General features: G+C 41.1%; 1 protein-coding gene across 1 annotated transcript in view; it reads right to left on the bottom strand.

Moving 5' to 3' along the window:
• LOC141112287 (solute carrier family 22 member 20-like) overlaps positions 1-15,816 on the bottom strand; it is a 102,220-nt gene extending 86,404 nt beyond the window's left edge. The window contains exon 1 of the mRNA XM_073604935.1: positions 15,451-15,816. Coding sequence (XP_073461036.1) covers positions 15,451-15,816 — 366 coding nt within the window. The remainder of the gene's footprint in view (positions 1-15,450) is intronic.
• Between the last annotated feature and the right edge of the window lie 8,590 nt (positions 15,817-24,406).

Here is a 24,406-nt window from a genome sequence, read left to right on the forward strand (position 1 = left end):
AGCCAGGAGATCTCAGCTCAGCAGGTAAACCAACAGGCAACCAAGGAAGGTGAAAAGAAACTCACCATAGTGTGAATCCGTAAACCATCAATTTATTAAAGATTAAAATTACACTTACATTCACATAGAAGGTAAAATACTCGTAAAAATATGCCGGCCGGCTTGCAGACACCCATCCACACATGCGATACACCGCAATGACGTCAGCACGTCTGCCTCCCGACGTACGTTTCGTCATAAAATGACGTCATCTTGGGGAACAGGCGACGCACTGACTCATTGCAATAAATACAATAACAGGCAACCAAGCCTCATTGTGAATCCTAAGTAGCAGAACCGGATTGCCTGATTCCAAGAATTAAAAAAAACATGAAATTAATAAGTGTTACCTAAAAATACCACATAAAATTAGAAATATATTATTATATTTCTAAAAATATACAAAAAATATTAGAGGACTGGTATATTATAGAAACATTATATAATTATATGCATGAAATATGAGAACAAAAAATCATTGTTTGTGCTCACAGCCATAAAATGCCAAACACATTGGATGGTACGGGTCAGTCCCACACCGTCACCTAGCGGAACAGGTGGTAATAACACTCCATCCCACCTACACTGGGCGACCACCACTGGTGTTAGTCACAATCAGACAGTATGCCCAAACTGAGGGAGAGGAAAAATGGATGCACGTCACTACTAGTCAGTACACCTAATTAGTGGTGGCAAAAAACCTATATATAAGCCACAAAAAAGACCAATAGAAACTGGAGATATTATCCCAATTAACTATCAGTCGAATGGCGCCAATATTACTAATGGATAAATCCAAATGTAAAATACCTTAATAGAAACCTGACAGAGAAAATATGTATAAATTTCATTGGTACAGCCACTGAGGGTTCACAACAAGTTTACAAATAATCCCAAAATTAAGAATTGTCAATAAAAGCATTCAGGTCGATATCTACATTCAACCCGATAGGGGTATAACATTTTATTTTATAAATCCATGCCATCTCAAGTCTCAAGATACTACATACCAAGGAACCACCTCTCCATTGGGGGGTATACCTATCAATCCCAAGGAAGATGGTCTTGGCAGGATTCTTGTTATGGACTTCCAAGTAGTGTCTCGAGACTGGATGTTTGGGAAAACCATTGATTATATTTATCACATGTTCATTGAGTCTAACCGAGAGGGTCCGCTTAGTGCTGCCCACATATTGCAGCCCACATGGGCACTGGAGCAGGTAAATGACCCCCTCGGTAGAGCATGTGACGAATGGCCTAATCTCAAACTCTCTTAAAGTACTGGATGATACAAATGTATGGGTTCTTCTGTGTAAACATCCACTCAAAGAGAAAACCCTACACCTCCTACATTGTTAAAACCCAGTTACGTTTAAAAAAAACCCCTATAATGGGGGAAGGGTCCAGGACATTAGGTGCTACTCTACCCCTAAGGGAAGAAGCTCCCTTATAGGTGACCTGTGGCTTGGCAGAAAGGACAGTGTTCAAATTGGGGTGTTGCATGATCAGTTTACAACTGCTACTTTCTTTAAGACCTGAATGCTTTTATTGACAATTCTTCATTTTGGGATTATTTGTAAACTTGTTGTGAATCCTCAGTGGCTGTACCAATGAAATGTATAGATATTTTCTCTGTCAGGTTTCTATTAAGGTATTTTACATTTGGATTTATCCATTGGTAATATTGGCGCCATTCGACTGATAGTTAAATGGGAGAATATCTCCTGTTTCTATTGGTCTTTTTGTGGCTTATATATAGGTTTTTTGCCACCACTATTTAGGTGTACTGCCTAGTATTGATGTGCATCCATTTTTCCTCTCCCTCGGTTTGGGCATGCTATCTGATCGTGAACTAACACCGGTGGTGGTCGCCCTGTTTAGGTGAGATGGAGTGTTATTACCACTTGTTCCGCTAGGTGACAGTGTGGGACTGACCCTTACCATCCAATGTGTTTTGCATTTTATGGCTGTGAGCACAAACAATGATTTTTTGTTCTCATGTGACGTTTCATGCATATAATTATATAATGTTTCTGTAATGTTCCTGTCCTCGAATATTTTTTGTATATTTTTATAAATAAAATATAATAATATATTTCTAATTTTATATGGTATTTGTAGGTAACACTTATTAAATTTCATGTTTTTTTTAATTCTTGGAATCAGGCAATCCGGTTCTGCTACTTAGGATTACTAATGAGACTTGGTTGCCTGTTATTGTATTCATAGCGATGAGTCAGTACGTCGCCCGTTCCCCAAGACGACGTCATTGTATGACGAAACGTACATCGGGAGGCAGACGTGCTGACGTCATTGCGGTGTATCGCATGTGTGGACGGGTGTCTGCAAGCCGGCCGGCATATTTTTACGAGTATTTTACCTTCTATGTGAATGTAAGTGTAATTTTAATCTTTAATAAATTGATGGTTTACGGATTCACACTATGGTGAGTTCCCGGGACCCTGATCATTGCCTGTTGGTTTACCTGCTGAGCTGAGATCTCCTGGCTTGTCTTCAGCGTATCCATAGTGAGTTGCTGCTGCTGTTGGTCTGATGTCCGGATGCTGATCTAGATTACAGGCTTGATACTGATTGCCCTCTGGTAAGCGCGCATTGTGTGTAGTGGAGGTTCACAATACTGGTGATTTTTTCTGCACAGAAGAATTCATTTTATCTTCATTCACTTCACTGGACTGTTGCTTAATTATTTATTTATCATTATTTGAGGATTTGTCATTTATTATTTATTATTCATTTGGTGGTCATCAGTGGTGGTTTGCAATTTGTTGTGATACACCATATCTTATCACTCAACACATATTGTTCACATTTTCTTTTATTTTATCTGCGCAGCTTTCTCTTTCTTTTATAACTATTGTGTTTGTGTATATCTTACAAATTTGAGCTGCAGCTATTTATTTTTATTTTCATTTTTAGTTTAGTGCGGTATTCACTTTTTATTACTACCTAATAACAATAACCTATTATGCCCACATTTTAAAGGCTAACTTCATGTTTACTGTGCCTTTAAATGGTTCAGCATGGCCCAGACTATTTATTTCCTTCATTAATAGGTGTGCTAACTGGTGTTGTGGAAATTTTATTAGGATGTATTTAATATGTATTGTCACAGTGTCTCTCAGTGTTAGTTCTCCTGCAGCCCGCTCTAAAGAGCGGACTATGGCAGACTGATGCTGGTTGAGACCCGTTTTGGTAGTGGAAAGCTTCTTCAGGATGCAGAGTAGTGTTTGCAGAGTGGGGATATGTCTGCCAGCGAAGGGCCCCTGTACAATGCACAGATGATCGTCTGGGGGGGATGTGTTCACTCTGCAAAGACATTATCAGTTATGGGGGATGTGTGATTGTGTCTCCCATGTGTCTGATCAACACGTAGGGAGGCTATGGCGTGTTCCTGCAGATAATCTCCTATGCTCAGGAATGGTAGAATAATCCGGGTATGCATTGTTCTCTGAACAATGCAGAATAAGGATTCACGCCAATGGTGAAAACGGCAGTCTTTGAATTGTTATGGTTGGGGTCAGCGTCCATGATTTCAAGGCCAGCCATGCGGCTTCCTTTGTCTAGCTGAAGATGATGGCTTACAGGTACAGGGGGCGGGAAATCACACACACTGCCCCTGTCGAGACACGCCCATAGACTCCCCTAGTCATTGTTCATTGGTTGAGATTTGTATAACTCCTCCTGTTTTAAGGAATGTCTGCGCTTGATTGGCTGATTGTGAAACCATCAATCTCTATTGTTATTGTTAAGTACTCTAAATAAACAGAACACTAAGATGCATTATACCAAGAAGCTAAAAGGGCGCTCTATTAGCGCAGGAGACATGGATTACGAGCAGCACATAGTGGAATTTCCACGACATTGATGGAGGGCCAGGATATTATGGAACGAACAGAACCTCCTAAACACTGGAAGAGGAAGGAGGGAGAGCGTATCCCAGTCCAGGACATCAAACCGTTTGAAATACTTTGTTATCCTGAGGCAAAGGGGTTTGTTTTCTCTCTCCGATGTGTTAGGTAGGTTCTGCTTTGCAAAAGAACAAATTTTTCATCGTTTGGTATAATGGTGGGATTTTATTTGTATATTTGTTATTGTAGATAGGTCTATTGTTTGGGATACTTACCTCCTCTATAAGACCCATTTAATGCAACCTAAAATGTTTGTTTAAGTAACTGTATGTTGTGTAATACATTTGTGATGTATATGAGAAATAGAAATGTATGAATTGTGATTATTACCTATGTATGGAATCAACAAGTAGATTGTTTAACTGACTCAAGACACAGATGGTTTGATGGACTTTGATGGTCATTTAGAAAAAGTTTGGTTTGAAAATGGCTGCCACATATTCAAGTGGCCATGTGGCTGAGGGAAGGGCGGCCATGCATTGCTGGGACATGTTTTACAGGTTTCTGGCCAATATCATCAATGATGGCATGGAGGAGCTCTTTTGTTTTGAGATGAAAAGATCAAGCATGCAAACAGCATTGTCTTGGTCCTGCGTATCTGTTGACCTCCCAACTTTCAGATCTAAGTATTGCTTTGTATTTGGGAACAAAAGTGTATGTTTAACCCGTGTTATATGTAACTTTTAAATGTGTTGTTTGGTTGGACAGCCTGTGTTTTGTTCCTCCTATGGGCCCTAGTTGATGTAGCCTAAAGTGTTTGTCTACGGTTAAGTGTTCATTTGAAGAAATCTCGGTTTGTGCTGGTTTTGGCGGGATCAGCGACTGCATTTCATGTGTTAATGCCACCATTTTGTCATGGTCCCACTTTTGTCGGCCATTTCTCTGTAGTCTGGATTTCATCCACCATCTTGTTGTGGTCTGATTTTCGTTTTGTTGAAACTGCCATTTCGTGTCTGCTGTGTTTTGGTTTTGGGTGGAATTGCTCTGCTTTTGAGGCAGGTTTCAGCATTTAGTGAGAGTGAGCCATCTTTTTGCCGGAGTTTCAGTGGTCTGACTGGCCAGGGGATATGGGATTCGAGGGGGATTTCCTCCCATTTGCAATATGGGGGTTTATCCCACCCTTTCCTGGACAAAAGGTTTTTTAGAGATGTTGATAAAGTCCATAGAGGGTAGCCATAGCAATTCCAGGCTTCCCCTCCCCCCCCCTTCCTGTCCATTGATATGTAAATAACACAGTTAGATGGGTTTTTAGAGAATCAGCAGAGGACAGGAAGTTATTTTCAGGATGTGATGTGTGCCAGAGGAAGTTCTTTGCAGGATGTGATGTATCAACAGGAAGTTGGTGGGAGGAGTTTGGGGTCTTTTGAAACAAGCATGTGGACAAAGGGACTTGTGTTTGGAAGAACGATGGAAATCACTTTGTTTTTTTAAATTTAATTGCAGTTGATTTGCAGTTTTATACTGTAATACAGTTTGGGTAGAGAGTAAATGGGAGGCATCCACGATATTGTCGCAACATCTAGATGCAGGTAGAAGCCATAATATTGTTTTGAGTAGTGGAGGAATTCATGGTGCTTTGTGGTTGTCTGTGAAATACGTTTAGCGGGCTGTATATCGTGAGACCGGTCGGGCCGTGTATAATAGTCGGAATTCCGGTGCGTGATTGTATTAGCATAAACGTGAAGAGTAGTACTCTAGCAGCCCTGTGTATAATAATCGGAAATCTGGGGGCCAGTTATAGTGATAAAGGCGCAAACAATAACCACTCTGAAAGTAAAGTGCAGGGTTCTCTGGACGCAGAGTTCGCCAAAAAAAGCGATTCGATTTGTATGGGCAATGGGCCGTCCATGCAGGGGTGGGAACCAGGCACCCCAGTCAGACAGCTGCATAGTACATGAAATCTGGGTATGGGGCTAAGGCCATTAGACCCCTTAAAGATTGGCATATATGGTCAGAGGGTACAGTAAGGTGTATTCCTTTGGAAGGTGTTTTTGATGTCTGGAGGTACGAGACTCCAGAATAAAAATACCTTGGAAGTAACTCAGCTGTGGCTTCAGAAATCTGTAATGATGAGTGGGTTGATGGATGTGTAGTACACGTTTGTGTGGTTAAAATTCTCCTGCCTGTTTATGAACTTTGTGTGGCTGGTCCATGCAAGGTTTGGAGTTGGTCTTGTGTTTTTCCCATTGTATTTTTTTTCTATTGCTAAAAGAGTGATGGCAGCATTCCATCTGGTTGTTTTTGTTTTTATTTTTGTTTTGGAAACTATGAAATATCTCCCTCACATTTTTATCTAAATGTTTGTCTCATGTTTCAGTCTTGTTTGTATGTAGCAATATGTTAGAACCCACCGTGGCGGCCCTCCTACGCGTCGTGGCTGTTGTATTTTTGTAGGAATGGGAAAGTAAGAGTTACAGAGGGTTTCGTTGTTGTCGGGTTTTGAGGAATGTCAGTGACGATTTACCAATGTATATAAATGTTGTACTGTTTGCCATTCTTTGCAAGTTAAATATGAAGGATAGAGTAATAACATTTGCTTATAAGCATATTTTCCAGGTCCAGTGAATTTCTGAAAGTGTATGTACGTAGAAAGCAGGTGTATGTAGATAGCTGTACACATGCATAAATACAAACGCCTAAAAGAAGGTAAAAGTATAATAGACTGTTTCATTGTTTTGGTTTTTTTCTGCACCATTCTAAACCCTGCATCTCTACCTCCAGTATGTAATGAGGAAAAAAATGGGGGAGGGGGATAATGGTGACAATGACAGTTTTCAAACTAATAATACTAAACTCTCTAATTCTAACCAAGTTTGTGACATAGTAGGATGACATGTTCCACGACTGTCTCTCTTTGATGGAATTTGAATCAGCAAGCAGCATTCCGGTGAAGGGGGCTCCCATCCCAGATGCTAAGAACCTTTTTGTCAATGGTTCCAGGTATTACACCCAATATGGTAAGCCACGCACAGGTTATGCAGTGACCACAGTCATTGAGTTCCCACATTTCTGGGTTATCGCCATATGAGGTTTGTTTGGGGGTCAACCAAAACAGGGTTGTACTTTCCTCAGCAGCTGTTGCCTACATTCTTTGCTGATGGGGTAGGTGCAGTTACTGTAACGTGAACTTCAAAAGGTCCACCACAGGGTTCATGAATCCCTCCTGGACCCTGACACAATAACCGGTTTACATTCTTACCAACCAGGTGACTGGGTCATTGTAAAGAAGCTTGATGGATGAGACAACTGGATCCACGCCAGCCACTGCAAGAAGCTGCTCAACTAAACCAAAGGATGAGTAGTATCTTTGTTTATTTATATTTTTAGCTTAGTGTATTCTCCAATAGCTAAGAAAGCAAACAGGACCAATTGCTGGGTCTACTCTGAATCTCCACCGAGCTTTAGTACCCCAGCAATGACAGCAGTACTTGCTATATATGATGTTCATATTGGTATGAGGAGTTTTGACAAACTAGTAAAAACTCCAAACAGACACTTGTCAATAGAAATTAACAATACATTTCTAGAGGGTAAAATTAGTTAAAGTTTTAACAATAGCTCTGGTTCTTGCCAGTCTGGGTATCGGGACAACTAGGTAGCTCACAAGTGTGCTTCAACTTTAGTTTGGTACCTAGGTCTACAGCTTATTAGGTAAATTCCCCCTAATGCAAGAGGTTCATGCGTCCTGGTGAAACTCGTCCCAGCATCTTATGTCGCGGCCAATCGTGAGGATCTGATAGCATGAGAGAAGGTAAGAATGGCAGGGACAGCTAGAAGGTACTTGTTCACCAACCCCGACCAGGTCTGGGCATGGTTTCCTGCTTGTACAGGGTGGGGGTTTGAGCTTATAAAACAATTGAACAATTTCTCATCCATTGTGGATGGGATGTTCAATGAAACTGTTGAAGCTGAAAGGAAAATCCTACAGGAACAACGGCAGATCAGGACCCTTCTATTATAAGACGGCCCATGATTATCTGTTGGCATCCAAGGGGGTTTTCTTTGAATTCATAGGTAAAGATTGTTGTACCTGGATCAGGGATGCAAGTGACAAAGTTCAGGCCCATATGGATAAGGTTAGATCCCTGCAAGGCAAAGCCAGAGCTATAGCTAGTGAAGGTTGGAATCCTTTTACGGGTCTGGGAATCTTTGGGATTTTTTTTACTTTTCAGTGGATCATGGTTGAAGGAAGTAGGGGTATATGTTGTTTTTGTTTCTATACCTTCTATATGCCGTGATGAGGTGCTACTGTTGCCTGACTGGATGAGTGAACAGAGCCCGAGCAGATGACCACATCTTCCTCGCTGAGATGAGACGCCCCGAAGCCCAACCCACATACAAGACACAGAGGATCCCAGACCGACCGGCCTTCATCCCTCATCCTCTAAGTCATCCCTCCTGAAGAATAGAGTCTACAAATAATGCCGTTTTTCCTTTTTATGGACTCATATGGACTGTAAAGACTGATTCATTTCCAGGTGTAAGAAGAAGATCAAAATTCATCGAGGGACACACGGGAGCATATGACAAAAGAGGAGGGACTGTTTTGGAAATTGTATTAAGATGTATTTAATATGTATTGTCACAGTGTCTCTCAGTGTTAGTTCTCCTGCAGCCCGCTCTAAAGAGTGGACTGGGGCAGACTGACGCTGGTTGAGACCCGTTTTGGTAGTGGAAAGCTTCTTGAGGATGCATAGAAGTGTTTGTAAAGTGGAGATAAGTCTGCCAGTGAAGGGCCCCTGTGCAATGCACAGACGATCGTCTGGAGGGGATGTGTTCACTCCGGGACATGTGGTGGATGAAAAGAGGAAAGAAGGGGAAGAGAAGGAGGGAAGAGAGGGAAGGTGGGATACGGTGGAGGAGAAAGGGGCAGAAATGACTAACATAAAAAGGAAGGTAAGGATAGGGAGACAAGGGAGAAAACCATCGGATAGGTTAGAGAAGGATGCACATGAAAATAAAGTGAAAGACTATAGGTAACTCAGACTAGAAGGGTTCAGAAATGGCAAAGAGTAATTAAGCCATGATTCCCATACTTAGAAAAATTAGCTTGCAAGTCCTTGAGAGATAATTTTTTTTTTTGACAAGCATAAAATGTATACATTCCGTAAAGTAGGAGACAAGGCTAATTACAAGTATCCAAAAATGCTGCCTCCTTCCTCCTTATATGTATTCTGCATTGCCTGTATAAAAACATTGGTGTTAATAGCTTTTTTTAACATGATCCAGTCACTTCGGTTCGTCTGTGTCAGAGAGCAGCTGCTGCAGGGGAGAGAAGGGAGTGCCAACAATAGAAGGGCAATGGAAGCCGGTGGGTGATGTCTCTGCTCTAGGAATTCAGAGCTGCCATTGAGCACTCTCAAACACAGATGAGCCGCAGCTGCTGGATCACATAACCACACCAGAGCAGGTTAAACAGTTATATAAAGCACAGATCAAAAGGATAGGACTATGATCTAACCAATGAGTAGTCAAAATGTCTTTCCAGGGAACCAAGTGCAGTTGTTGCAGTGGCATGAAGACATGTGTGATTTGTTCTATTACAAATTCAGGCAAAATTTTTGTTATTCGGGAAATTCAGATGTACAGTATCTCACAAAAGTGAGTGCACCCCTCACATTTTTGTAAAAATGTTATTATATCTTTTCATGTGACAACTTTGCTACAATGTAAAGTAGTGAGTGTACAGCTTGTATAGCATTGTAAATTTGCTGTCCCCTCAAAATAACTCAACACACAGCCGTTAATGTCTAAACCGCTGGCAATAGACGTGAGTACACCCATACTAGCCATTTTCCTTCCCTGGTGTCAGGTGACTCGTTGGTGTTACAAGGTCTCAGGTGTGAATGGGGAGCAGGTGTGTTAAATTTGGTGTTATCGCTCTCACTCTCTCATACTGGTCACTGGGGATTCAACATGGCACCTCATGGCAAAGAACTCTCTGAGAATTTGAAAAAAAAGAATTGTTGCTCTACATAAAGATGGCCTAGGCTATAAGAAGATTGCCAAGACCCTGAAAATGAGCTGCAGCATGGTGGGCAAGACCATACAGCGGTTTAACAGGACAGGTTCCACTCAGAACAGGCCTCACCATAGTTGACCAAAGAAATTGAGTGCACGTGCTCAGCGTCATATCCAGATGTTGTCTTTGGGAAATAGACATATGAGTGCTGCCAGCATTGCTGCAGAGGTTGTAGGGGTGGGGGGTCAGCCTGTCAGTGCTCAGACCATACGCCACACACTGCATCAAATTGGTCTGCATGGCTGTTGTCCCAGAAGGAAGCCTCTTCCAAAGATGATGCACAAGAAAGCCCACATCAGTTTGCTGAAGACAAGCAGACTAAGGACATGGATTACTGGAACCATGTCCTGTGATCTGATGAGACCAAGATAAACTTTTTTTTTGGGACTGCATGAGTGCTGCCGGGACTGGGGAGCTACAGTTCATTGAGGGAACCATGAATGCCAACATGTACTGTGACATACTGAAGCAGAGCATGATCCCCTCCCTCCGGAGACTAGGCCGCAGGGCAGTATTCCAACAACATGATAACAACCCCAAACACACCTCCAGGATGACCACTGCCTTGCTAAAGAAGCTGAGGGTAAAGGTGATGGACTGGCCAAGCATGTCTCCAGACCTAAACCCTATTGAGCATCTGTGGGGCATCCTCAAATGGAAAGTGGAGGAGTGCAAGGTCTCTAACATCCACCAGCTCTGTGATGTTGTCATGGAGGAGTGGAAGAGGACTCCAGTAGCAATCTGTGAAGCTCTGGTGAACTCCATGCCCAAGAGGGTTAAGGCAGTGCTGGGAAATAATTCTGGCCACACAAAATATTGACTAGGGCCCAAATTGGACATTTTAACTTAGCTATGTACTCACTTTTGTTGCCAGCGGTTTAGACATTAATGGCTGTGTGTTAAATTATTTTGAGGGGATAGCAAATTTACAATGTTATACAAGCTGTACACTCACTACTTTACATTGTAGCAAAGTGTAATTTCTTCAGTGTTGTCACATGAAAAGATATAATAAAATATTTACAAAAATGTGAGGGGAGTACTTACTTTTGTGAGATACTGTATCCAAATTTCACAATAGTAACAAATTTCGATGAATCCGAAAAAAATTATAATGAAACGAAGTAACGTAATGAAATAACAAATTATCCGAATTGAAAAATGAATTTAAATTAAAAAAAATATTTTTTGAATTCGAAGTGGAAACATATTGCAATAAATACAGTAAGGTATAAAAGTGAAATAAGATGATGATTCTTACTTAGGCTGTTTTAAAGAACAGAATAGGAAAAAAAAAATAGCATAGAATTGAAAGAAAAAGAATAGAATAGCACAGCATGAAAAAAAAATAAAACAGAATAAAATAGAACAGAATAGAAAATAAAAGAATAGAATAAACCATAATAGAAGAGAATAGAATAAAATAGAAAATAGAAAATACAAGAATAGAGTAGAATAAAAAAAGAGTAGAAAATAAAAGAATAGAATAGAACGATTATAGCCACCTTACCAAATTCAAATCAATTTGAAGAGAATAGAAAAGAACAGAATAGAATAGAATAAATAGAACAGACCAGAGTAGAGCAAATATAGACTTCTTCCAAAATCTGAATCAAATTGAAAAGAATAAAATAAAATAGAACGAATATAGGTATCATCCGAACTTCTAATTGATTTAAATAGAATAGAAAAGAATAGAATAGACAAAAATAGAAAATAATAGGTTAAAATAGAAATTTGAATAGATTCGAAAATTACGAAGTTATCAACCGAATCTGAAACATAATGAATATGATAAAACAAAATTTTTAACTTAACAATCTAATCCGAACTGAAACAAATTTTTACGTAGTGCACATTTCTGATGATCAATTCTGCAGAAGCTAAGGTGAGGGTGAGTAAAAAGTAAAATCCTTTATCTGGGGATGCATCTCTCACCAGATATCCACAAGCCCGAAATTTTGAAGGAGAGAGTACGCATTTGAGGTTCTTGGGCGGTATCATGAATTGTGTCGGCTATAAGGACCTCTTGACTTTTTCCTGTGCTGAGGGTGCATAGAAGCAGAGATAATGTGTGCTAAAGTGGAAGTGGAAAAACTGGTCACTTGTAAGCAGATAATATTAACCTTACATGATTTAAATACATTTTAATGGAAGGCTTTGCAGGGGAATTAAATCCTTGCATATTTTGAGAGCAAAGTCATGGTAGGTTAACTTCTTCACACCGGCCATACTCATATAGGCAGCCTCTCGGCAGGTGGGCCTTTACGATGAGCATCCACATATATGCGTACAGAATGTAAACAGAGCTGTGCCAGGAGTGCGCACTCTGCGCGCTGCCAGAAAAGTTACTGGCGGCTAACGGAAAGCTCCCGATCTCTACTTGTGATTGGGAGCTTTCCGATCAGACGACTGCTCTGACAGCCAATCACGGCAGTCACAAGATCAGAAACCCCGCTTCCCAGCATCAGAAACCTCTTACAGGACCGGGAGGTGGTGGTGTTAAGGGGTTAAATTGAAAGAACTGCTGTAAGCATACAGGAACCCTTCCAGCCATGAGCAGATACAACCCTGTGTCTGTGGAGGGAGGGGGACATAGAAAGGGAAGGGGAAAAAAAAGGGGACGACTAACAGTACAAGAACATGTGTGTAGCACGTGTTGGCAGTGTTTATTTCTTCAGGCTGGCAGGAAAGCATCTGTGACTAACTTGTCCCTATTATGGGCTCCAGGTGGCGATCATCTCCTATTGAGTGCTAAAATCCTGTGAGTGTAGAAATAGTGTTAGTGAGAGGTATGTGACAGGTAGGGTGAGAGTTGGGTATCTCTTCTGTCACTTCTAGGAAATGTCTCCCACCATCAGCTGGACAAACTGCATTGACTTTGGGGATCTCACGGTGACCCAGTAATCTGGATACCTCCTGCAAGAGAAGTGCTTCTCAGGAATTCTGTTGTCTGTAAGCTCATATTATATTACTGTTGAAAAAGTGTCTTGATGCACTTTAACTTTCTGCTTAAAGAAGAGTACAACCTGCAACATATGTGGTGCTATTTCTGTAAACAATCTTATTGCTGTGATCAGTTTCTATAGTATAAAGTAACATTTAAATATCAATTTGTGTTGATGCCTCACAATTCTTGGCTCTGCTGGTTATGCCCTGGTTATGTGCAGCAAACGAGGCTGGACATAGTCAAAAGGGGTCTCCATCAGCCAGGCACATGGGCCAAAAATGATTTGGAGAGAAGTAGAGAAAAAAAAGAAGGAAACATAGGGGAGAGATAAAGGGAAAAAAGGGGGGCTGGGAAAGTGGAGGAAGACAGAAGGGGCAAGGGAGAGAGGAAAGAACATAAAGGGGGGAGAAAAGGGGTGGGGGGACATGAGTGCAGAAACATGATATCAAGGGTAGGTTTCAGTAGATATGAAAGATGGAAAACATACAATCCTGGATCATAGACGCTGACGGTGGGGTGGTGCAGCTCTCGTTTTGGGACGCCGTGTTGCTAGTAAGTGCGGCATATTAGTGCCTCCTCATCAGTGCCGCCTCATCAGTGCCCATAAGTGCCGCCTCATCAATGCCCACCAGTTCAGCCTATCAGTGCCCATCAATGCCGCCTCATCAGTGCACGTCAGTGAAGGCGAAAAATGACTTAGTTACAAAATGTACTGACAGAAAAAAGTAAAAAACATTTTTTTTTCAGTTTTTGTTTTTTTTTTGTAAAAAATAAAAAACCCAGCAGTGATTAAATACCTCCAAAAGAAAGCTCTATTTGTGTGAAGAAAATGATGAAAGATTTGTTTGGGCACAGCGTAGCACGACTGCGCAATTGTCATTCAAAGTGCGACAGTGCTGAAAGCTGAAAATTGGTCTGGGCAGGAAGAGGGTGTAAGTGCCTGGTAGGCAAGTGGTTAAGCAGTTGAGCCAAAATCTTTTTTTTTCAGTTTAAAAAAAGTTAAAATCATATGAATAAAATCTGACCATTGTAAGCACCTCTGCTAGTGTTATATAATTTGTCTCAACATCTATAACTTCCACTTTTGCTGGACAATTCCCTCTGTTAAAGGAAGTGGAAAAATAATAGATGAACTTGCAGGTTCGATTGCTGATTAAATTACGGAGGACTCAAAAAAACCTGCTGTGTTAATGCTAGTGACAGACTCAGCATGACATATTTTGCTCACGTATCCACTTTAAATTGCAGCATTGAATGATTGTGGTAGATTTTAGTAGTGCAACTGAGCTACTGAAAATCACTTGTGTAGCCCTAGACTAATTACTAGCAATTCTCTTGATTCAGTTACTAAAAATCACTCAACAAAAAAAAAAAAAAAAAACAAGGATGCAATATCCAAAGTACAACCTGAATAACAATAAAGAAGATATTCAAAACAGTGCTTGAGCAATGCTTTCAAGCTTTGAACTCATTATCCCAGGAAACCTGAAACTTAAATGTTAGAAAAGAACAAATGTGTACTGCATTCTGCAGATCATTACATCTATTGAAGTACACTAAAACAAATTGCGATTTAGAACACATAATGCAGCTCATAATCCCTGCTAATAGGATGTTCACAGTTTTTCAAAGCGCCAACAATAAGGGTAGGTTCACCACAGAGCACACGTCAATGCATATTGCTTTGATATGTGCTGGCAATGTATGCTGTAATGTGTTCTGGCATGTGCTATGGTGCATTGTCTACGTACCTTGTAGTTTTTGTTTATAGCGCACACTAATGCCGCGTACACACGACCGGACTTTACGGCATACTTGGTCCTGTGGACCAGAGTCCGTCGGACAATTCGATCATGTGTGGGCTCCAGCTGACTTTTTTTCCCCAAAAGTTCGACGGACCTAGAAATGAAACATGTTTCAAATCTTTTCGATGGACTCGAGTCCGGTCGATAAGTCCGCTCGTCTGTATGCTAGTCCGACGGACAAAAACCGACGCTAGGGCAGCTATTGGCTACTGGCTATCAACTTCCTTGTTTTAGTCCGGTCATACATCATCATGTACGAATCCGTCGGACTTTGGTTGATAGTGTGTAGGCAAGTCCGTTCATTCGGAAAGTCCGTCGAAAAGTCCGCCGGACAAAGTCTGCCGTAAAGTCCGGTCGTGTGTACGCGCCATAACACATTGTATTGGGATGAGCTGTGACAATACAAAACACTTGGATTGTTTTGGCCGGTCAAGCTCAAGTTCGAGTTGTTAGGTGCAATTTTGTTTAGTTCAATAAGTGTAATGATCTGTACAATCCAGTGCTCTTTTTTCTGTTCTTCTAAAAATTAGGTCTAGCCTAAAATTTGTGTGAATATTTACATCAGCTATCCAATCATGTGCAGAAAAAAGTAAACAGGGATTTTCTTTTTCCATGATTGAATTGAAGTGAATCTTCACAAATTGCATCATGTGAACATTCTCAACGTCTTTTTTACATTTAGCCTCATAATTATCTGTGCATTACCTCTGTGACGATAGTGGAGATGAAGATACTCTTGTCATAGACCCAGCCATCCTTACAGGATTCGGTGTTGTTTGTTGAAGTGACGTTAGTCCAGAGGCCAAGCTCTGCATTTCTGAACCTTATACAACTTTTGCTCTTCAGGTTGTCATCCACTGGTATAAATGTGGCAATGTTGCTAAGATTAAAATAAACCAAATCATTGTCTAAATTTGGAATACGACAGCGATGTGGGGGTACTGCCGCTGTAAAATTCTGTAGGAAATTATGTGAAGCCATTAATAGCATAGGAAAGAGCAACATAGCAGTATTGAGCACCTGGAAACGACCCAACCCTCCAACAGTTTGTAGGAGGTCATTAAAACCCATTGCTACTTTTGTAAATGATGGGTTTACATCAGAGAAGAACAAAACAGGTTTTTAAAAAATGATCCTTGTCAATGATTTCTGTTGGTTTTTTATCTTGGGCTGTAGCTCTAATTTGAAGGCTATGATAACTGCCAATACATTGACTCCTCAATATATATTTTGGAAGCCTGTAAAAAAAAAAAAAAAGCTGTCCAATCCGTATGACAGAACAGATTATAAGCATCATGGAGATTATCTGATAATGAGCATGAGATCCACCCACATTCATTCAAATGCTCTCTAAATGTTAATACTAAATCTGGTTAAATCATAACTGACAACTTACAGGTTGATTGCAAATTAGGGAAAAGGCAAAAATGTTATAACTAACTGTCATAACATGGCTACAACAAAAAAATATATTTTTGCATAACACTGGAAATCATTTAAAGGCAATATTCACCTTTACCAAAACAAAGGGGGGGGTGCTTGGCAACAACTAACATATTGCACCCTAAATACAATTGTAGCATGTTGCTTAAAGTTAGCCTTTAATGTGTACATTTAAATTAGTATGTCTTCTTTGTAGATCCACTACAATAAATCTCTGGACTCCCTCTGTTTATCCCACAATCATTTTGGGGTTCCCTACTGAAAACTGCCATACACGCAAAGATTATTGTAAATATACTTCTGGTCACAGCATCCGCCACCACTTCTATAGGGCAAATGGCCAACAGTTACTTTTCTCAACCACAAAGTTGCCAAAACCCTTCCTAGCCACTTGCCTTAAATTATATTCAAATCCAAGAACACTAATACACAGTATAATGTTGCGTACTATTCCTTCAATATTTAGTTTAAACAAAGCCAGTTTGGCAATATTACGGACTACACAAAATGTCGCTTCTCTGTACCATTCATAGTCTTTCATGAGTCATCAGCTTTCACACTTTCCCTTCTAGGTTAGAACAGAATGGGTAAGGGTGGGTTAGAACATCTGTCAAAAATTAGGACTGCCACTCAATTTTTTTGTATTACCAGGACAGAAACTCTGTCAGGATTATGTTGCTGTGTCCCTGGTGGTAAGACTTTCTTACTTCCTATACTAACAGCAATCATCTTAAAAAAGGTTCAAACCTTTTCTGATTGCTAATAGCAAAAGAGGTTTATTTACTAAAGGCAACTTTACACTTTGCAGTTGCTCCAGAGATTAGTAAGTGGGGGGAAGCTCTGCTGACTTCCATCATTCAATCATGTGCAAGCATGATTTTGTTTTTGTTTTTTCATTTTCCTTGCATGTGATTGGGTATTAGTTGCAAAGTGAAGCTTAACCACATTTATTAACCACTTCAATAGAGGGCACTTTCACCCCCTTCTTGCCCAGGCCAATTTTCATTTTTCAGCGCTGTCGCATTTTGAATGACAATTGCGCGGTCATGCAACACTGTACCCAAACAAAATTGTTATCATTTTTTTCCCAGAAATAGAGCTTTCTTTTGGTGGTATTTAATCACCACTGGGTTTTTTAATTTTTTGCTAAACAAATAAAAAAAGACAGAAAATTTGGAAAAAAAAGTAAATAAGTAAGTTTTCTCTTTCACTGAGGAGCACTAATATGTAGCACTTATGGGTGGCACTGATGAGTTATACTGATGGGCACTGATTGGCATCCTTGATTGGCACTGATTTGCACCCCTGGTGGGCACGGGTTGGCCTGGTGGGCATCCTTGATAGGTTTGCACTGATAATCAATGCGCTGATTATCAGCGCACACCCCCCGTCAGGAGAGCCACTGATCACCTTGTCTGCACGAATAGAGGAAAAGCCGATAAACTGCACTTCCTGGCTACAATGTGACCAGCTGTGATTGGACACAGCTGATCACATGGTAAAGAGCCTACGCCATAGGCTCTTTACCAAGATCGGAGATGCGGTGTGTCAGAGTGACACACCCCACAACCGATCATTGTGCATGAAAGGCTTATCCTGCTGGACGTCATATGAGGCCCAGTTAGGATAATACAACCACCTTGTGGCCCTCATTCTGCATACCGTGGACGGGAAGTGGTTAAACAAAAAAAAAATTTAATTTCTTCTTTCATTTCTAATTTTCCAAAAAATGACAACTTCAAAAAACTTGCAAACTTTTATAACAGAAATTAAGAAAAACTTTTTTTTTCAAAATGATGGGTCTTTTTTCATTTATTTAGCAAAAAATAAAAAAACCCAGTGGTGATTAACTACCACCAAAAGAAAGCTCTAGTTGTGTGAACAAAATTATAAAAATTTAGTTTTGGTACAGTGTTGCAAGACTGCGCAATTGTTGTTCAAGGTGCAACAGCACTGAAAGCTGAAAATTGGCCTGGGCAGTAAGGGGGTAAAATTGCCCGCTAGTGAAGTAGTTAAAGCGTATGTAGCAATGGTTTTACCAGACAGGAAGGGAGAAAAAATTTGCACTAGGAACACATACAGCAGTAAAAAGCTAATGGTTGTTCTAACCTTGCTAAAAACACATTTTTATTCTTGTGTCTTACTGCTGTTACAGGGACAATAACGGAACCCCAATATAGAAGTGGAAAGCTGACAAAGGTTCTAACCCTTTCACACTCTTTGGCTTTCTCACTTGTTTGGTAGCATCATTTATTACCTTTATTTATTTATTTATTTATCTATTATACCTTTTTTCATTTTTTTCTGCTGGCTCTGCCATTCTCCTCCTGCAGCACTCTGGGATACCAAAGTCATCAGATCTCTGTCTGTGCATGCACAAGATCTGTGCAGGGTCTGCTCATGTGAATTGGAAGGATTCTCCTCCTGCAGCCTCCCAATACCATATCCCAGGGGGCTGCAGGAGAATTCTCCATATGACTGTTTATATACTATTCTATGAATGGCAGAAAAGTAATGTTTCCTGGGATATGTGACATTGGTATCCCAGGAGGCATTACCATGATCTATTTTGTTTCTTTGTTTTTTCTTTATCATTAATAAAATGCGGCCCTGTCCCCCTTGAACAGCATTCGCCTTGGTGAATGAAATGCAAGGTCCTCCCTTTGCCTCCTGGGATATGCATGGCACATATTCCAGGAGGCATATCGCTTCACTTAGAAAGGAGGAGGGACGGGCTTAGTGCTGCAGCATCAGGAGGCACAGTGGCTGAACCAAAAAGAGCCAGCGGGCCTCTTGATGATGTCACAATCAACATGGCGGCACGTGACAGAGAAGTGGGGGAATACAAGAGGATCTCAGCCGGACAACACTGGATCCTCTGGGTGGGTGGGTATGAGAAATGTGCTACCCGGACTACCCAGTAAGTGGGGGTGGAGTGGCCACCTCTTCACCAAACTACCCTTATGCTCATACACACAGTCGGATTTTCCGACGGAAAATGTTCGATGGGAGCTTGTTGCCGGAAATTTCGACCGTGTGCAGGCTCCATCGGAATTTCCGTCACACAAAATTTGAGATCTGGATCTCAAATTTTCGACAACAAAATCCGTTGTCCTAAATTCCGATCGCGTGTACACAATTCCGACGCACAAAGTTCCACGCATACTCGGAATCAAGCAGAAGAGCTATTGAACTTCATTTTTCTCAGCTCGTCGTATGTGTTGTACGTCACCGCGTTCTTGACGTTTGGAATTTCTAACAAGATTTGTGTAACCGTGTGTATGCAAGACAAGTTTGAGCCAACATCCGTCGGAAAAAATCCATGGATGTCCGATCGTGTGTACGGGGCATTATAGTGGAGCTCCCCAGGCATTGCAAGGATTAAATGCTCATTTTTGCCTAGGGTACCACTAAAAAGCACTTTTACTGCAATCAGACCCCGAAAGTCACTTCTCTTTTTTGCTCTGTCCAGGAGGTTGCACTTTGACGTTATTTCGTACAATCCCGGAACAATAGCCCTGCATTGTAAATAAGAATGCTGAAAGTCCACCCAGTAAAAGTGCTTTTTACTCTCTCCTTTAGCAAAAATTAGCGTTTAATCCTTGCAGGGCAGGGGGAGTCCCATTGGAAGGGTAGTTTCTTAATTCCCGGAGTTTAGCTTTAAACTCTTTTAGCAACCCATCAATGAATACATACAGAGGATTACAAAAAAACTCTCACTTTATTTCACAATACCTTATTTTATTAAGGGTGTTTTAACAGTTTCTACTAAAGTTTAACCTTAACTGTACATCGATTAGGCATTACATGTACAGTGTTAAGAGACCTTTTGTGACTCTGTGAATATACAGTGAATATAAAAAGTCTACACACCCCTGTTAAAATGTCAGGTTTCTGTGATGTAAAAAAATGACAAAGATAAATCATTTCAGAACTTTTTCCACCTTTAATAAGACCTATAAACTGTAAAACTCAGTTGAACAATAAACTGAAATCTTTTAGGTGGAGGGAAGTAAAAAATTAAAAAATAAAATAATATGGTTATAAACTTAAACTAATACTTTGTTGAAGCACCTTTTGATTTTATTACAGCACTTCGTTTTTTTGGGTTTGAGTCTATCAGTATGGCACATCTTGACTTGGCAATATTTGCCCACTCTTCTTTGCAAAAACACTCCAAATCTGTCAGATTGCGAGGGCATCTCCTGTGCACAACCCTCTTCAGATCACCCCACAGATTTTCAATCGGATTCAGGTCTGGGCCATTCCATAACTTGAATCTTCCTCTGGTGAAGCCATTTCTTTGATGATTTGGATGTATGCTTTGGGTCGTTGTCATGCTCAAAGATGAAGCTCCTCTTCATGTTCAGCTTTCTAGTAGAAGTCTGAATGTTTTGTGCCAATATTGACTGGTATTTGGAACTGTTCATACAGTATCTCACAAAAGTGAGTACACCCCTCACATTTTTGTAAACATTTTATTATATCTTTTCACGTGACAACACTGAAGAAATGACACTTTGCCACAATGTAAAGTAGTGAGTGTACAGATTGTATAACAGTGTAAATTTGCTGTACGCTCAAAATAACTCAGCACACTGCCATTAATGTCTAAACTGCTGGCAAAAAAAGTGAGTACACCCCTAAGTGAAAATGACCAAATTAGGCCCAAAGTGTCAATATTTTGTGTGGCTGCCATTATTTTCCAGCACTGCCTTAACCCTCTTGGGCATGGAGCTCACCAGAGCTTCACAGGATGCCACTGGAGTCCTCTTCCACTCCTCCATGACAACATCACGGAGCTGGTGGATGTTAGAGACCTTGCGCTCCTCCACCTTCCGTTTGAGGATGCCCCACAGATGCTCAATAGGGTTTAGATCTGGAGACATGCTTGGCCAGTCCATCACCTTTACCCTCAGCTTCTTTAGCAAGGCAGTGGTCATCTTGGAGGTGTGTTTGGGGTCGTTATTATGTTGGACTACTGCCCTGCGGCCCAATCTCTGAAGGGAGGGGATCATGCTCTGCTTCAGTATGTCACAGTACATGTGGGCATTCATGGTTCCCTCAATGAACTGTAGCTCCCCAGTCCCAGCAGCACTCATGCAGCTCCATGACACTCCCACCACCATGCTTGACTGTAGGCAAGACACACTTGTCTTTGTACTCCTCACCTGGTTGTCCCAAAACATGCTTGACACCATCTGAACCAAATACGTTTTTTTTTTGGTCTCATGAGACCACAGGACATGGTTCCAGTAATCCATATCCTTAGTCTGCTTGTCTGTAGCAAACTGTTTGCAGGCTTTCTTGTGCATCATCTTTAGAAGAGGCTTCCTTCTGGGATGACAGCCATGCAGACCAATTTGATGCAGTGTGCGGCGTATGGTCTGAGTACTGACAGGCTGACCCTCCACCCCTTCAACCTCTGCAGCAATGCTGGCAGCACTCATATGTCTATTTCCCAAAGACAACTTCTGGATATGACGCTGAGCACATGCACTCAACTTCTTTGGTCGACCATGGGGAGGCCTGTTCTGAGTGGAACCTGTCCTGTTAAACTGCTGTATGGTTTTGGCCACTGTGCTGCAGCTCAGTTTTAGGGTCTTGGCAATCTTCTTATAGCCTAGGCCATCTTTATGTAGAGCAACAATTTTTTTTTTTCAGATCCTCAGAGACTTCTTTGCCATGAGGTGCCATGTTGAACTTCCAGTGACCAGTATGAGAGACCCTGTAATGCTAACGAGTTACATGACACCGAGGAGGGAAAATGGCTAATTGGTCCCAATTTGGACATTTTCGCTTAGGGGTGTGCTCACATTTGTTGCCAGCGGTTTAGACATTAATGGCTGTGTGTTGAGTTATTTTGCGGGGACAGCAAATTTACACTGTTATACAAGCTGTACACTCACTACTTTACATTGTAGCAAAGTGTCATTTCTTCAGTGTTGTCACATGAAAAGATATAATAAAATATTTACAAAAATGTGTGTGTGTGTACTCAATTTTGTGAGATACTGTAAATCAGCACAAGGGACATAAGTTACAGTTAGTATGATGTGCCTTTGTGTTGATTCCATCCTAGATCATCGCCTCCGGTTTTTATGAATGGCGGATCTGGCAGGAGAGCTCCTGGCGCTACTTGTATTAACCCCCGCCATACTAAAAGGAGAATCAGCACAAGGCACATATACTAACTGCAAGTGAGGTCCTTTTGCTGATTTTTATGTCTTGATTTTAACTAAACTTAGGCTTTAACCATTGAATAAACAATAGTGGATGCCTGTTACTTTTGTCACTTATTCTGTAAGTTATTTTAGAAGTTGTTTCAGAGAAATTTGTGGGTTCTTTTCTTTTCGTGGAAGGATCCCAACAAAACTGACCATGCTTGTAAATAAAATGTAAGCTACTAGGCTGTTATGCTAATCCACTAGAGCTTTAATATATTCACTGACCTAGGGCAGCTTTGAAATTTACAAACCTGTTCTGGGTATTTGATTTAGGCCTCATTCACATGGGGTGCACTACAGGGTACACCTGTGCAAAGGCCATATTTACCCGCATGGAGAAGTGTTCCATGCATCCCTGTGCAGGCAGTCTCATTAATGCCAATTAGGACGCAGCGGCTGCATGGGCACAGCTGCTGCTCCCAATTTAACATCTGTGCGGGTATGGGTCCCCAAATGCACACAGTGTGAGTTTAGGGACCCACATGAATATCAAATTGGGAGCAGCATGTGTCCCAAAAGACATGAACGAGACTGCTTGCATGGGGATGCATGGAACATCTGTGCATCACCAGGAGAGTAAACACAGCCTTTGCATGGGTGCACGCCATAGTACCCTGTCTAAGCGATGCATCAAAGCATGATAACCAGAGTGTGTTTCATGGTGTGCTTTTGCTTTTTCCTCTAACTTTATTGAGCTGTTAAAAATAGGATTTTTATAACAGCTTACCTGTAAAATCCTTTTCTTGGAGTACATCATGGGACACAGAGCCATAGTTATTAACTTAATGGGTATATGGGCACCTTCAGGTGATGGACACTGGTATACCCAATACAGGAAGTTCACTCCCTATATAACCCCTCCTCCTTCCAGGAGTACCTCAGTTTTTGTAGCAAAGCAATATATCTAAACCCCAAAAAGAGGGGAGGGACCTCTATGTCCCATGATGTACTCCAAGAAAAGGATTTTACAGGTAAGCTGTTATAAAAATCCTATTTTCTTTATCGTACATCATGGGACACAGAGTCATAGTTATTAACTTAATGGGACGTCCCATAGCAATGCTATTTGAGGGGAGGGAGAGACAACTCGCAGGGTACCCCCCAGACTTGAGGACTTATACTGCTGCCTGCAGCACACTGTGCCCGAAGGCGATACCCTCATGCCTCCTTACATCCACCTGATAAAATTTGGTGAATGTACTGTATGTACTGAAGACCAAGTTGCGGCCTTACAGATCTGAGCCATGGAGGCCTGGTGACGCACTGCCCAAGAAGCACTAACCGACCTGGTAGAGTGCGCTTTGACTTAAAGAGGGGGAATCTTATCCCTTAGATCATAAGTCTGAATTATAACTTGCCGAATCCACTTAGCAACAGTAGATTTCGACGCTGCATGTCCTTTCTTAGGACCCGCTGGAAGAATAAATAAGACATCAGTCTTCCAAATCTGAGCAGTTGTCTTTAAATAGACTTTGACTGCTCTCACCACATCAAGACAATGTAGTGACTTTTCTTCTCTGGAACATGGTTTTGGAAAAAACAATGGCAGGACAATAACTTGGTTCAGGTGAAAACCTGAAACCACTTTTGGCAAAAAATCTGGACGAGGGCGTAACACCACTCTGTCCTCATGAATAATCAAGTATGGCTCTTTACAAGAAAGAGCAGCCAATTCCAAAACCCTCCTTGCTGAGGATATAGCAACCAAGAACACCAGCTTCCTTGTCAGGACTAAGGGAATAATGCTGTATTGGTTCAAATGGCTGTTCTTGTAACACTGACAAATCTAAGTTCAATCCCAAGGGTTCAAAGGTGATCTAACTGGCGGATTAATCCGCATCACCCCTTGCATAAAACCCCAGACTAAAGAATGTGTAGCAAGCGGTCTTTGAAATAAGACCGATAAAGCTGAGACTTGGTCTTTAATAGTACTCAAGGCCAACTTCATCTCTACCCCTAATTGTAAAAAGGCAAGAATTCTGCCTATGATA

The sequence above is a fragment of the Aquarana catesbeiana genome, linkage group LG11 (genome assembly GCF_042186555.1).
Source record: "Aquarana catesbeiana isolate 2022-GZ linkage group LG11, ASM4218655v1, whole genome shotgun sequence".
NCBI lineage: Eukaryota > Metazoa > Chordata > Amphibia > Anura > Ranidae > Aquarana > Aquarana catesbeiana.